Source organism: Macaca mulatta, chromosome 2 (assembly GCF_049350105.2).
Source record: "Macaca mulatta isolate MMU2019108-1 chromosome 2, T2T-MMU8v2.0, whole genome shotgun sequence".
Taxonomy (NCBI): domain Eukaryota; kingdom Metazoa; phylum Chordata; class Mammalia; order Primates; family Cercopithecidae; genus Macaca; species Macaca mulatta.
In genome coordinates, this window is record NC_133407.1 from 95,636,916 (window position 1) to 95,653,464 (window position 16,549).

At 42.9% G+C, this 16,549-nt stretch overlaps 1 protein-coding gene across 3 annotated transcripts in view; it reads right to left on the minus strand.

Moving 5' to 3' along the window:
• KLHL6 (kelch like family member 6) overlaps positions 1 to 16,549 on the minus strand; it is a 70,504-nt gene that overhangs the window by 10,565 nt on the left and 43,390 nt on the right. For all 3 annotated transcript variants that reach the window (XM_015131493.3, XM_077991753.1, XM_077991752.1), the window contains exon 4: positions 6,996 to 7,445. In XM_015131493.3, coding sequence (XP_014986979.3) covers positions 6,996 to 7,445 — 450 coding nt within the window. The remainder of the gene's footprint in view (positions 1 to 6,995; positions 7,446 to 16,549) is intronic.

Consider the following 16,549-nt stretch of genomic DNA (forward strand, 5'->3'; position numbering starts at 1 on the left):
GGGATTTTGGTGTTGCAGGGCAATGCTTAGAAAACAGTACTGGCCTCCCTGAATTGATTCCCTTGTGACCCTTTCTTCAGTTCTGGGAACCAGGCCTCAGCCTTCACTCCGAAGCTCCCCTCATTTTATTTGTAATTCCTGCTCTCCTGCCCCAATAACCTGTTGGGTAATTGAGAGGCTGCTACAAGGACTGGACTAGCCGTGATCTCACCTCCTGACCTCCAGGTCTGGCATCTCATTCCTTGGCCCTGACCTATGAAAGGCTGTCCTCCTACTGGCTAAAATTCCTGGTTTCCTGCCTGCTGTCTGGATCTCCCCATAATATTCTATTCTCAATTTCCTATGCTACCACCCCAATCCACTTACCCCTTTAAGGCATTTGAGTAATTTACTTTGTCCTTTTCTCCAGGAAGCCATTCCTAACTTTGCACACATTCCCATGACCCTGAATTTCCCCCACAACAGCACTTTTCATGCTTCACTGTAATTTACTGTAAGGCCCCTGATGGCAGGAACAGCCCTTTTTCTCCATGGATCCTCAGCACCAAGAATAGTACCTGGAGCTTGTGGGCATCTATAAACATTGATTAAATGAGCGAGTGAGCTGGGTGCAGTGACTCATGCCTGCAATCCCAGCACTTTGGGAGGTCGAGGCAGGTGGATCACCTGAGGTCAAGAGTTCAAGATCAGCCTGGCCAGCATGGTGAAACCCCATCTCTACTAAAAATAAAAAAGAAAATTAAAAAAATTAGCAAGGTGTGGTGGTGGGCACCTGTAATCCCAGCTACTCAGGAGGCTGAGGCAGGAGAATCACTTGAACCTGAGAGGCAGAAGGTGCAGTGAGCCGAGGTCGCACCATTGCACTCCAACCTGGGCAACAAGAGCAAAACTCCATCTCAAAAAATAAAAAAAAAAATGAGTGAATGGATGAGTGAATGAATGGGCAAGCTGGGTAACTCAGTCTAAATCACTGTGGTAGTAGGCATCCACGATGGCCCCAGTGATCCCTGCTTCCTGGTATTCACATCTGTGTAGTTCCCTCCACACTGTTCTAGAATTGGTCTCTATGACCAACAGATTACAGCAGAAGTGATGATACATCACTTCTGAAATTAGGCTATAAAAGGCACTACCAGCTTGCATCCTGATTACTCTCTCAGTCTTTCTTAGGTCATTTGCTCTGGGGGAGGCCAGCTGTTATAGAGATGCCCACATGGCAAGAAACTGAGGCTCCCAACCAGCAGCCAGCAAGGATCTGATGCCTGCCAACAGTCCAGTGAGTGAGCCTGAATCCCATTTGAACTTTGAGATCACTGCAGCCCCAGCCAACAACTTTACTGCAGCTTCGTAAGAGACCCTGAGCTAGAAGCACCCAGCTAAACCACTCTTAGATCCCTGACACTCAGAGCCTGTTAGATAGTAAGTGTTTGTTATTTTAAACTTTTTAGTTTGTGGGTAATTTGTTATGCAGCAACTGAGAACTAACACAATCATCCAGCTGATGGGCTTGGCTGGGTAACGAGACCTGTCTTAGAACTCAGCACCATGGGACCGCCAAGTGGTGGCACCATTACCACATTGTAAGTTCAGCTACATGTGGCAAAATATTAGCCCCGATGTCATAACAAATGTCAATCTGAAGTCTGAGACGGGCCAGTTTGTTGCAGACATGCGGAAGTGTTTGCCAATGAACGGCATGCAACAATCAGGCATAACCAGTTTATTTTCAGATTGTTAAAAACAGAGCAGATAATTGCACCTCAGTGACTGCTCAACCGTCCACAGATCTTATACTAGGGGACACAGTGAGCATATTGTTTCAGCAAAGCTATCCTTGGGCTGGAGACTCTGCTCCCCTTTCCCCACATCACACATGTCAGAGTAACCTTTGGTATAGACCAGGTTCATATCTGAAAACTTAAGAGGCAATTAAGTGAAGAGGCAAATTTCCTCTGTCCCCAAATATCTCTTTCAATGAAGGTTCCAGCTACCATTCCCAAATCAAATAGAGATTGACATTTGCTTTTGGTGTTCTAAAATTTCCTGTTGTTAATATCAGTTTAGAGGATGGACAAGGTTAAAAGAGAAAGATGGGCTGGGCACGGTGGCTCACTCCTGTAACCCCAGCACTTTGGGAGACTGAGACGGGCAGATCACCTGAGGTCAGGAGTTTGAGACCAGCCTGACCAACATGGAGAAACCCCGTCTCTATTAAAAATACAAACTTAGCCAGGGGTGGTGGCACATGCCTGTAATCCCATCTACTCGGGAGGCTGAGGCAGGACAATCTCTTGAACCTGGGAGGCAGAGGTTGCGGTGAGCCGAGATCGCACCATTGCACTCCAGCCTGCGCAACAAGGGTGAAAGTCTATTTGAAGAAAAAAGCAAACAAACAAACGGGAAAGATAACGATAGGACAAGAGGGTTAAAGTTTGGTAAATGAAGGGTACGGGGAGAAGTGTGCTCACAGAGTAGCCTCCAGGCTCACGCTAGTGTCATGAGGAGTCAACCCAAGACCCTTCCAGCAGTGAGCAGACTGGATTTCCAGGGAATCAACTGGCAATGAATGAGACCCCAATTAGGAGGTCATGGTGGTTGGTTGGTTGGTTCAGTTGACCAAACTATAAAACGAGGATGAGAAAGTGCCTTGAGAAGGATTTGGGAAATTAAGGCCACAAAAACCTGGGACACAGTGAAAAGACTGATTTTAACCCCAGAGAAGGATTGTGAGAGATGGAGCAACAATAAAGGAAACAAGTGGCAATGACAATAGCTTCCATTTGTGGGGCACTTAGCATGTACCAGACATTGTACTAAGCATTCCATTCATTACTTAATTCTCAAAACAGTTCTATCAGTTGGTAGATATTATTATCCCCATGTTACAGATCAGAACTGTGCCTTAGCGTAGTTAAGTAATTGCCTGAGGTTACACTGTAAATAAATTGTGCAGTCAAGATTAACACCCAGATCTCTGCCTGACTCAAAGCCCAGGTTCTCACCACTGAAGAATTTTCCAGATGTCAGAATTCTCTCTCCTCCTAAATCTAAAGCTTATAATGTCTGACTCTGCCCCCAGCACCTTGGAAATACAAAAGGCAATGAAAATATTTTATTGCAGCAATTGTGCAGAAGACAGCGTAGGGACCTTTTATATCAGAGAAAAGCCTTTATCATCTGCATTTCAAGGACTTAGAAAATAGGAAGCAGAAACAAAAATAGCAAAAATATTGGAAGTATAGTTGAGCAAGGCACTGTTTATGTTTAAATTGTTTTAAAGTGCTATGTATTTATTTTAACTTTTATTTTAGGTTCAGGAGCATGTGCAGATTTGTTATATAGGTAAATTGTGTGTCGTGGGGGTTTGGTGTCCAGATTATTTCATCATCCAGGTAATAAGCATAGTACCTGATAGGTAGTTTTTCAATCCTCACCCTCCTCTCATCCTCTACCCTCAAGTAGACCCTGGTATCTTTTGTTCCCTTCTTTGTGTTCATGTGTACTCAAACTTTAGCTCTCACTTATAAGTGAAAATATGCATTATGTGGTTTTCTGTTCCTGTGTCAGTTCACTTAGGATAATGGCCTCCAGCTCCATCCATGTTGCTGCAAAAAACATGATTGCGTTCTTTTTTATGCATTCTTTTTTATTTTTATGTAGTATTCCAGGGGAGACACTGAATAAATGCTGAACTGAGGGCAGTTGCAGAGACTGAGACCTGTCTGCAATTATATGCAGGCTGTCTGCTAGACGTCCAGCATAGAATAAGTCCTATGTGGTTTCCTAGGCTTCCCCCATCAATCCACTCATCACCCTTCATTTGTTAAATGTCCCATCTTCTCTGACACACAGACTGTTTAGCAGTACCTGGGTAAGACACAGACTGTTTTGCAGAACCTGGTGCCATATCTGGCATAGAGTTGGTGTTCAGGATTTATTTGCAAAAAATGAAGGCATAGCATGCTTAACTACATGGGATGCTGTTTACACAGTTTTAAGGGGGAAATTTATAGCATGAAAGCCAATATTAGAAAGAAAGTCTCAAATCAGTGGCCTCCACTTCCACCTTAAGAAACTAGAGAAATAAGTGTAAATTAAACCCAAACTAAGCAGAAAGAAAGAAAATAATGATCAGAGTGGAAATAAGTGAAATAGAAAAGAGAAAAACAATAGAGAAAATCAAATGAAACTAGACATTAGTCATTTGAGAAAAATCAATAAAATTGATAAGCCTCTAACCAGATTGATCAGGAAAAATAAAAGGGGCAGAAACAAATTACCAATATCTGGAATGAGAGATGTGACAACACTATAGATTCTGCAGGTATTAACAAGATAATAAAGGAATACTCTAAACAACTTTATGTCAATACATTCAGCAACTTATATTAAATGAAAAAATTATTTGAGGCACAAACTATCAAAGTTCATTCTAGAAGAAACAGAGATCCTAAATAGTCCTATATCTATTAAAGAAATATACATTATAGTTTAAAAACTTTCCACAAAGAAAACACCAGGCTCTGGTAAATTCTACTAAACATTGAAGGGTATGTTTGCAGAGTGAATGAATGAACAGTGGATCTAAGGACCACAAAAAAAAAAAAAAAAAAGACTAGAAAAGAACACAGAAAAAGGGAGAAACTCCAAAAGAACCTCAGACAGACAATTCCTGAGCCATGTTTGGCTAAGGCTTCTACTGATAGCCTAATGAAGAAAGCTTGGTAGCTAATCCCAGAACCATTGCATAGTGAGATATAAGTATGGGTCTTCATGTGTACAAACTGTTAACAAACTGTCCCTATATCATTACTTCCTCTCCACTAAATTTATTCTTGTCTTTATAAAGTTCTGAAGAAAAATCTTCTTCAGGAATTGTTAAGGAGAACCAGGTAGATCCAAATAATATGTTTACTCACCATTCATAGTACCAATTTTTTTTTTTTTTTTTTTTTTTTTTTTTTTTTTTTTGAGGCGGTGTCTCGCTCTGTCGCCCAGGCTGGAGTGCAGTGGCGCGATCTCGGCTCACTGCAAGCTCCGCCTCCCGGGTTCCCGCCATTCTCCTGCCTCAGTCTCCCGAGTAGCTGGGACTATAGGCGCCGCCACCACGCCCGGCTAATTTTTTTTTGTATTTTTAGTAGAGACGGGGTTTCATTGTGTTAGCCAGGATGGTCTCGATCTCCTGACGTCGTGATCCGCCCGTCTCGGCCTCCCAAAGTGCTGGGATTACCATAGTACCAATTTAATCATTCAACAAGCATTTACTAATTACTCATTCACTATATAGTAGTCTTAGGACTCTCTTCTAAGATCTAGAGATGAAAAGTGCAGTAAGACACATTTCCTACTACTACAAGCTCCCAGTCTAGAGATATTTACACGTGATAAATTCAGATGGTTTCCATGCAGCAATTGGTGCTGTGATGGAGCAATGCACCAAGTGCTATGAGAACATGGACAGTGGCTGGGTGTGGTGGCTCACACCTGTAACCCTAGCACTTTGGGAGGCTGAGATGGGAAGATCACTTAAGCTCAGGAGTTCAAGACCAGCCTGGGCAACATAGTGAGATCTTGTCCCTACAAAAAAATTTAAAATTAGCCGAGTGTGGTAGCACATGCCTGTAGTCCCAGCTACTTGGATGGCTGATGTGGGAGGATCACTTGAGCCTGGGAGGCCGAGGCTGCAGTGAGCTACAATTGTACCACTGTACTCCAGCCTGGGCAACAGAGCAATACCTCATCTCAAAAATAAACAAACAAATAAATAAATAAATAAACAAATAAAAGGAGAAGTCTCTGGAGAAAGTGATGCTTGGATTGAGTTTTGAAGCAGGAGTAGAAGTCAGCTAGATGAAGAAGAAGAGAAAGCACTTGAACAACATTCATATTGACCTGGAGGCAGAAAAAGCACATCCACTTTGGGGAACCACAAGCTGTGCATTAGGACTAAAGTAGAAGCAGGAGGTTGGAGAGGACACTAGAGAAGCAGGCAGGAGGTTAATGATGCAAGACCAGGCTCTGGGAATGTAGGCAGGAAGTATGGGCTTTATTCTGAAAGTGATGGGGAGCCAATGGAGAAGGCAAGCCCAAGAGCAAGAGGATCAGACTTGAGTTTCAGATCTCTCAGCTGGTGAATAAATTGGAGGGAGGCCAGACATGGAGCAGGGAGATGAGTTTTGAGAAATTTCCAGAAATTCAGATGGTGAGAGTCTAAATCAAAGTGATGTCAGAGTATATCTAAGAGACGCAACATTTCACCAGCGTGGGCAAGGAAGAACAGCACCCCCATGGAATAGTGACTAGACAGGGCACGTTCTTGTTGTTTGTTTTGTTTTGTTTTGTTTTTTGAGACAGAGTCTCCCTCTGTCGCCCAGGCTGGAGTGCAGTGGCCTGGTCTCGGCTCACTGCAACCTCTGCCTCCCGAGTTCAAGCGATCTTCCTGCCTCAGTCTCCTGAGTAGCTGGGACTACAGGCATGTGCCACCATGCCCAGCTAATTTTTTGTATTTTTAGTAGAGACGGGGTTTCACCATGTTGGCCAGGATGGTCTGGATCTCTTGACCTCATGATCCGCCCGCCTTGGCCTTCCAAAGTGCTGGGATCACGGGCGTGAGCCACCGCGCCCAGCCCAGGGCACGTTCTTGTTTCTGTGTGCAGTGTGCCCCCCAACCTCCCACCCTTCCATGACTAGGAAGAGGAGGCATGGGCCAGGTGTGGTGCTGGGTGATTTCTACATGTCACCCAATATACTCAGTAACTGTCTGAACACATGGCATCAGCTTCATAGATCGGGAATCAGGGCTTCTGGAACTGCCCGACCCAGTAATGAACAGGCAGTGTTTTCTCCTTAATGCCCTAAGCATTTTTATTTTTTCGAGACAGAGTGTCGCTCTGTCGCCCAGGCATTTTTGAATCCGCTTCACTTGCATCTCTGCAAGCCCCTAGCTAACTCCCTACTTCACTGGTTAAATATAGCACCTCTTATCTTCTACTCACCTCATTGCCAGAAAGGTGGTACATCCTGGCTTCCTGGAGCAGCGGGAAGACCTCTGGGCACTGCCTGATGAGAGGATCTGCTTCCACCGTCTCCACAAAGTACCACGGGTCCAGAAGCGGTAAGCGCACGTTCTCGAGGACATAGGGGAGTAAGCAGAGTCGTTCTGATGGCTTGTGCCGGACCCAGCTCATCACGGTCTCAAACACCTGAGCCTCCTCGGTCACGTAAAGGTCATCACTCTTCAAGATGTGGTGAAGAGTGTCCACAGGCAGGTCAAGGAACTCCTCAGAGTTCAGAATCTGCACAAAGTTTTGAATGATGTAACTCTGAACCTGCTTCTTTAGACTGTCCAGCGAGTGTGTGTCGGCCAGCCTCAGTATTCCAACACAGTTTTCTGGGTTCAAGGCTTCAGTGAGGAAGCTGGCACAGGCATCCACCATCCGCAGGAACTGATGGAATAGAAAGGGCGGAAAGGAGGCCAGAAAATGTGAGTCCACAAGGAGGTTTATCAGTGAGTTGTGTGTAGTAGCCAAAAATTGGAAACAACCTAAATATCCAACAGTATAGGACTAGCTAAATACATATAATACAACCATACAGTCGACTTAAAGCAATGAGATACTTACGGGACTAGCCAAATACATATAATACATTCATACAGTCGACTTAAAGCAGTGAGATACAGGACTAGCTAAATACATATCACACATTCATACAGTCAACTTAAAGCAATGAGATACTTACGGGACTAGCTAAATACATATAACACAATCATACAATCGACTTAGAGCAATGAGATACTTATGGGACCAGCTAAATACATATCATACAACCATACAGTCGACTTAGAGCAATGAGATAGTTATGGGACCAGCTAAATACGTATGATACATTCATACAGTTGACTTAGAGCAATGAGATACTTACAGGACTAGCTAAATACATATCATATATTCATACAGTCGACTTAAAGCTCATACATTCATACAGTCGACTTAAAGCAATGAGATACTTACAGGACTAGTTAAATATATATAATACATTCATACAGTCAACTTAAAGCAATGAGATACTTATGGGACTAGCTAAATACGCATCATACATTCATACAGTCAACTTAAAGCAATGAGATACTTATAGGACTAGCTAAAATACATATAATACATTCATACAATTGACTTCAAGCAATGAGATACTTACGGGACTAGCTAAATACATATCATACATTCATACAGTCGACTTAAAGCAATGAGATACTTATGGGACTAACTAAATACATATCATACATTCATACAGTTGACAGCTCTATAGACACTTAAAATATTTAAAACACATGTTGTAGAAGAATATTAAATGAAATGGAAAATGTTTATAATGTATTGAGTTTTAAAATCTGTTTATTGGATCTGATTAAACCTCTACATTTAATCAGCAATTTACGGGAAATACAGGGGAAAGAGGAACCTGCTAAAGACACCATGGGAACATGATCAGCAAAATCCAGACTGTGGAAAACTCTACAGAACAACTTGTCCAGTTTTTTCAACAAATACATTACAAGGGGATAAAAGAGAGAGAGAAGGAGAGGGAGAATCTAAAGATAAACAGAGATTTAAGACACATCAACCAACTGCAAAGTATAGATCTTATTTGGATTCCTGATTTAAACCATATATATTTTTTAAAGTTGGAGAAATGGTTACAATGACTAATATTTGTTGATAATGAAACAATTATTATTCATTTTAGGTGCAATAATGGTTTCATGTTTATGTTTAAGAAGAATCCTTATTTTTTAGAGATATAACAAATATTTGCAGATAAAATGAGAAAAGCATGTCACAAATCGTATGTACATTATGACCTTATTTTTATAAAGAAAATATACACAGAATAAAGTCACAGAAAAAAGATGAAAGCATGTAGGTCAAAATATTAATGGTTGTTATCTCTTTGGGTTATCAGGTATCTCAAGGCAAATTATGCTGCAGTAGCAAACAACCCCCACGTCTCAGGGGCTTACAGCAATAAACGTTTCTCTCTCCCCCACCGTACATGTTCTTCACAGGGCTCTTCATTCCAGGGGCCAGGAAGATGGAAAGCCCTCACCTGAGATGTTCTGGTCCCATGACCGAAGGGGAAAAAAGATGGCAGAACCACACAGAGGTTTTTAAAGCTTCTGCTCAGAGGGGGCGCATGCTGTATTCAATTATGCAAACCCGTCCAGAGTAAGTCACATGCCAGAATTTGTCATCAAGGGGACCACAGTTCTCCCACAGAAACAGGTCTCATGGGAATATACTATATAAATAATACAGTATATTCTATATATAGTATATTAGATAATATATATAGTATAGAATATACTATATAAATAATAGAAGATATGACACTCTAATAAGACTATGAGAATTTTTCTGTTTTTGTTTATTCATATGTTTCATGTATTTATATATCCCTTAAAATGAATACATACCACTTTTGTCATTAAAAATTAATTTGTAAAATTATTGATTGGCTCTCAGGTCCCACTTTTAAGTTATCACTGTCCTCGTAAAAATTCAAGTCCCTTATGCTTGTAGGGCACTTTACAGATGACAAAGCACTGTTAAATCCATTATATTTTGTAATATCCATTTTGCAGATGACATGTCTCAAGTGCATTGGTTCATTCTTATTTGTTGTTCTCTGGAGCTTAGCTTTGAACAAGTTCAACCTCCTAGCTCCCTTCCCTGTCTACTGGACTCCTTATAGGGTCAAGTTTTCCGTGCACATGGGTTGATCGATTAATGGAAGGAGAGGAAAGGGGAGGCTGAGGGGGCAGGAGCTGGTGGGAAAGGCCTTCTGAAGGCAGGTCCTGGTGATAGTAGGGATGGGACAGACCTGACTGGGGAGGGATGGCAGAAGCTGGGGGGAGCGGGGCTATGGGGCCTGAAGGCTGATGGTGGGGTAGGACTGGTTCTAAGAGTGGACCAAGGTGACCTAGGCTCTGGACTTTACTCCAGAGCATTCCAGGGAACACATCCCTGACTTTTTGGATCAACCTCTATTGCAAAATATTATCTTTCTGTGTCAGATCACATAGGATTGTCAGTTTAAAAAGCATTTTTTTTTTTTTTGCCGGGCGCAGTGGCTCACGCCTGTAATCCCAACACTTTGGGAGGCCGAGGCGGGCGGATCACAAGTTCAGGAGATCGAGACCACGGTGAAACCCCGTCTCTACTAAAAAATACAAAAAATTAGCCGGGTGCTGTGGCGGGCGCCTATAGTCCCAGCTACTCAGGAGGCTGAGGCAGGAGAATGGCGTGAACCCGGGAGGCGGAGCTTGCAGTGAGCCAAGATCACGCCACTGCACTCCAGCCTGGGGGACAGAGCGAGACTCCGTCTCAACAAAAAATAAATAAATAAATAAAATAAAAAGCATTTTTTTAGGCTGGGCGCAGTGGCTCACGCCTGTAATCCCAGCACTTTGGGAGGCCGAGGCACGCACATCATCTGAGATTGGGAGTTTGAGACCAGCCTGACCAACATGGAGAAACCTCGTCTCTACGAAAAACACAAAATTAGCCAGGCGTGGTGGCGCATGCCTGTAATCCCAGCTACTCAGGAGGCAGCGGCAGGAGAATCATTTGAATCTGGGAGACAGAGGTTGCGGTGAGCTGGTATCATGCCATTGCACTCCAGCCCAGGCAACAAGAGAGAAACTCCATCTCAAAATAAATAAATAAATAAATAAAGCATTTCTTGAAGGGTCAATGTTGAAGGGACCAGCGACTCCACACCTGTGGGTATTTCTTGTCAGGTGGCATGAGAGACTGAGAAAAGAAGTAAGACACAGAGACAAAGTATGGAGAAAGAACAGTGGGCCCAGGGTACCGGCGCTCAGCATACGGAGGACCCGCACTGGCACCAGTCTCTGAGTTCCCTCAGTATTTATTGATTACTATTTTCACTATTTCAGCAAGGGGAATGTGGCAGGAGAGCAGGGTGATAGTGGGGAGAAGGTTAGCAAGAAAACATGTGAGCAAAGGAATCTGTCACAAATAAGTTCAAGGGGAGGTACTATGCCTGGATGTGCACGTAAGCCAGATTTTTGCTTCTCTCCACCCAAACATCTCAGTGGAGTAAAGAATAACAAAGCAGCATTGCTGCCAACGTGTCTCGCCTCCCGCCACAGGGCGGTTTTTCTTCTATCTCAGAATTGTACAATCGGGTTTTATACCGAGACATTCAGTTCCCAGGGGCAGGCAGGAGACAGTGGCCTTCCTCTATATCAACGGCAAGAGGCTTTCCTCTTTTACTAATCCTCCTCAGCACAGACCCTTCACGGGTGTCAGGCTGGGGGACAGTCAGTTCTTTCCCATCCCACGAGGCCGTATTTCAGATTATCACATGGGGAGAAACCTTGGACAATACCCGGCTTTCCAGGGCAGAGGTCCCTGCAGCTTTCCGCAGTGTATTGTGCCCCTGGTTTATCGAGACTAGAGAACGGCGATGACTTTCACCAAGCATACTGCCTGTAAACATTTTGTTAACAAAGCACATCCTGCACAGCCCTAGGTCCCTTAAACCTTGATTCCATACAACACATGTTTTTATGAGCTCAAGTTTGGGGCAAAGAGGTTGGGGCAAAGTTACAGATTAACAGCATCTCAGGGCAAAGCAATTGTTCAAGGTACAAGTCAAAATGGCATTTCTTATGTCTTCCCTTTCTACATAGACACAGTAACAGTCTGATCTCTCTTTCTTTTCCCTACACAATGCAAAGTTGGAGAAGGCCTGAATTCTGCCTGAGAACCCCATGTCTGCTGGTCTCCACTGCCGGCAGCTCTGCTCTTTGCATGAGCAACCATGGAAACAGTTGAGAATGAGGCTGCTAACACCTGTTTAGTTGTTGGCAGATTTTCAGTTCAAAGACTAAAAATATGCAACAAAGACCAAGCCTTGTGAGCCCTCAGAACTGGATACCAGAACCCTATCTGGCCCTGTTCACAGGGACATCTATGAGAGCTGAAAGGAGACTCACTTAAATGGTAGCCTCCAGTGCAAAATACCGCGTTCACTGTGCCACCGTTTGAGTGAGGGGGAGAGGAAAATTAAGTAGCTATTTCTAGGTACTTAGACTATCTCTGGGAAGTCACATAAGACCTGAACAGTAGTTGTCTCTGTTGGTGATAATGAAACAATTATTATTCATTTTAGGTGCAATAATGGTTTCATGTTTATGTTTAAGAAGAATCCTTATCTTTCAGACATAATTGAAATATTTGCAGACAAAATGAGAAAAGCACATCACAAATCATATTATGTACATTATTATTATTTTTCTTTTGAGACAGAATTTTGCTTTTGTTGCCCAGGCTGGAGTGCAATGGTGCGATCTCGGCTCACTGCAACCTCCGCCTCCCGAGTTCAAGAGATTCTCCTGCCTCAGCCTCCTGAGTAGCTGGGATTACAGGCATGCGCCACCACACCCGGCTAATTTTGTATTTTTGATAGAGATGAGGCTTCTCCATGTTGATCAGGCTGGTCTTGAACTCCTGACCTCAGGTGATCCACCCACCTTGGCCTCCCAAAGTGCTGGGATTACAGTCTTGAGCCACCGCACCGGGCCTATGATCCTATTTTCATAAATATACATATATACAGTGTGGCTCACAGTGTGAGCCACTGTGCCTGGCCTCTGTGACTTTATTTTATATACATATAAAATAAATATATTATATATATTATACATTTATATATTTATATTTTATATAAATATATAATATATATTATATTTTATATATTTATATTTTATTATATATAAATTATATATTTATATATTATATTATATATTTATATATTGTAGTATATATTATAGTATATATTATATATTTATATATAATATAATATATTTTATATATATATAATAAAGTCACAGAGGCCAGGCACAGTGGCTCACATTGTAATTCCCATCCAATTTCAGGGAAGAAAGGGAGAATCACTTTACACTCTTCACCCCTTCCTACCATCTCCAATTGTCTGTAGGAAATATCTACTTAAAATAGACCAACTTTCTCATTTATAGAGAAAATACTAGAAGGTAACATACAAAATGTTAGCAGTGGTTATAGATAAAATTATTAATTTTTTTAGAGTTTGTTATACGACAACTTTACTATACTGAGCATGAACATTATAAACTCAGGAAAAAATATGTAAAATAAACACATTATTGTGATTTTTAAAGGATTCAATGAGAAAATAAAAAGTAAGCACTAAAAGAGTGCTTACTATAGGCCATACTAACTATAAGAGTTACTCAATCCCCACCACAACGCCATAAAGGAGGTGTTTATTATCATCCCTGAGGAAACCAGATTCAGAGAAGAAATTTCCTCAGAGACTTACAGTTAATGAAGGATAGAAGCAAAGTTTGAACCAGTCATCTCTGATTCCAAAAATGCATGTTTTTTATACTATTTCAAGCTGCTCCAGGTCACATAATGTATGTGGGAGACAGAGGCTTGGCAGATGCCAAATGTCATTTGCACACGTCACTGGGTAGCTCAGATGACCTGATCTGCCCCGACACAGGAAGGACTAGCCAACGAGATGTCAATTCCTGTTCCTGCTTAATGGCTGTTGATGAGCAAAGAAGGAAACCGCAGAGGAGAATCAAATCAAGTACCGAAGCTCACACTTGTTAGAAGAAACATTGATCTAAACTTGTCTCTCTTCACTCCACCTGGCAATTCATCCATCCAGCTACCTGTGTATGGACCGAATGTGAATTGAGCATGTATTTTTTTTTTATTTTACTTTAAGTTCTGGGATACATGTACAGAACGTACAGGTTTGTCACATAGGTACACGTGTGCCATGGTTTGCTGCACCCATCAACCCGTCATCTAGGTTTTAAGCCCCGCACACGTTAGGTATTTGTCCTAATACTCTTTCTCCCCTTGCCCCCCACCACCAGACAGGCCCTGGTGTGTGATGTTCCCCTCCCTGTGTCCATGTGTTCTCATTGTTCAACTCCCACTTATGAGTGAAAACATGCGGTGTTTGGTTTTCTGTTCCTGTATTAGTTTGTTGAGAATGATGGCTTCCAGCTTCATCCATGTCCCTGCAAAGGACATGAACTCATCCTTTTTTATGGCTGCAAGCATCTATTAATATTATGTAGGAGGCTCCCAACTAGTGGTGGGTGTACAGAGGTGAGCAGAGACAAAGTGCCTGTGCTCATTGAAGCCAACGGACCAGCGGAGGCAGCAGACGCTAACCAAATAATACAACACGGAGTGTGAAAGGACATTTGAGATAAATGCTATGGACCAGAGTCCAGGGACTCCACTGCCTGAAACCAAAGACAGTCCTACTTCCACCCCTTCAATCTTCCACAATCTGGCTGTCAGTCATCACCAGGACCCTCCCTGACAGAACCCCAACCACAACCGCATCCATCTCCTCACTTCTCCAAGTAGTCCTGAAGCCTCCCTGTGGCAGTGCCTTTCCACGCTCCTGCCACCCCTTGGCCTGAGCTGCCTTTCCCCATCATCACCATCTGTTATGATTCTATGCACCTCACCCAGACAAGTCCGACTCCAGAGCCCAACTTGTTAAGGAAAGACTCAGGAGAGCTCACCCCATTTTCAACAGAGAAATCCCCCTGAAAGTTTACCTCAATAAGGAGGAAGACATGAATATTACAGCCATGACTATTCACATAGGGCTGTTTTCTTTGTCTTTTTGTTTAATTTAATGTAATTTAATTTTTTTTTTTTTTTTTGAGATGGAGTCTCACTCATTGCCTAGGTTGGAGTATAGTGGCACGATCTCGGCTCATTGCAACCTCTGCCTCCTGGGTTCAAGAGATTCTCCTGCCTCAGCCTCCCAAGCAGCTGGGACTACAGGGGCACGCCACCACACCCAGCTAAATTTTTTGTATTTTAATAGAGACGGGGTTTCACCATGTTGGCCATTCTGGTCTTGAACTTCTGACTTCAGGTGATCTGCCCGCCTCAGCCTCCCAACGTGCTGGGATTACGGGCATGAGCCACAGCACCCGGCTAGGTCTATTTGCTTGATTCAGAATTATTACACCTGGGATCAATGGATGGATCCAGAAAATCTGTGAACCTCTACAATAGTATGTGAACATTTGCACATGTGGCATTTTTCTGGGAACTCAGTTGGCAGGGGACAGGTGAGTTACTCCCTGTTATCCATCCACCTGAGGACAAAACCAACACAAGAGGGAAAGCCAAGTCAAAAGAGCCAGAGAGGAAGAGAGCCAGAGTCCTGACTAGACTGTGCTTGGAACCCCATCTCTGGACATTTAAAATTCTGAGTCAATACTGGCTTAAGGGCTGGGCACAATGGCTTAAGCCTGTAATCATAGTACTTTGGGAGGCCAAGGTAAGAGAATCGATTGAGCCCAGGATTTCAAGACCAGCCTGAGCAACATCGTGAGACCTCATCTTTACAAAACATGCAAAAATTAGCCTGGCGTGGTGTCCCATGCTTGTAGTCTCAGCTACTTGGGAAGCTGAGGAGGGAGGATCACCTGAGCCTGGGAGTTCAAGGTTGCAGTGAGCCATGATCACACCACTGTACTCTAGCCTGGGTAACGGAGCAAGACTCTGTCTCTAAAAAACTAAAATAAAATAAAAAGGAAAAGAAGAATTTGTAGAGAAATCCTACCTATTCATGAAGTTCATTCTTAAAAGCTACTTCTTCCTTGATGGCATCTCCTGTTCCCCAACATGGAATCCCTCCCTCCTCTGTGCTCCACTGGGCACCTCGCTTGCCCCTTTTGTGGAGCACAAAAAGTACTAGGGTCAGTTGAGACAAGCATCTCAAAGCAGCTTCTAGGTCATAGTTGGGTATTTATTCCTAGCAGCATCTACCACAAAGTCTGGAAAAAGAAGAGAAAGAGCGACAGAGGAAGGACATATTTATCACTTACTATGCACCCAGATCTGAGCTAGACACGTTCCCAGTCATTATTTCACTTAACAAATAGATTTTATTTTTTAACAAGTGTATTGTATCTAACAGGTAAAAAAAAGGGAAGGTGTTATAATTAGCATTTGCATAGAGGAGTAAATAGAGAATCCAAAGAGCTATGCAAGTTCACACCGCTAGGAGGCGGTACAGGTGATGCTCCAGGCAGCATTGCGCTGCCTTTGTAGCTTGTTGCATTGTTGAGCTAACAAAATGCAAGGAGAGTCTCAAGAGGCTTTATGAGGACAGGGGCAGGTGGGGAATCTCCAAGTTGCCTAATTTCCTCCAAAATATACTTCAATAAACACTTTTGGGTGTGAGGGGGTGTAGGGCAGCATCACGTGATCCCAACCAATGGCTGGGAAACTGATGATGTACAGGGCAATCATGGGAACCAGAAATGGGTTTCTTTTAAATATGCTTCTGCTTCTTCACATTCAAGATTATTCAAGACTTCAGGGTAAATTTTCTGCCTCGGCCTGTGCTGATGACACATGAACTTGTTTGTTAGAGCTGAGAGATGACAGATAATGGCAAAAGACAGCCAACTTCCTGTTTGGGG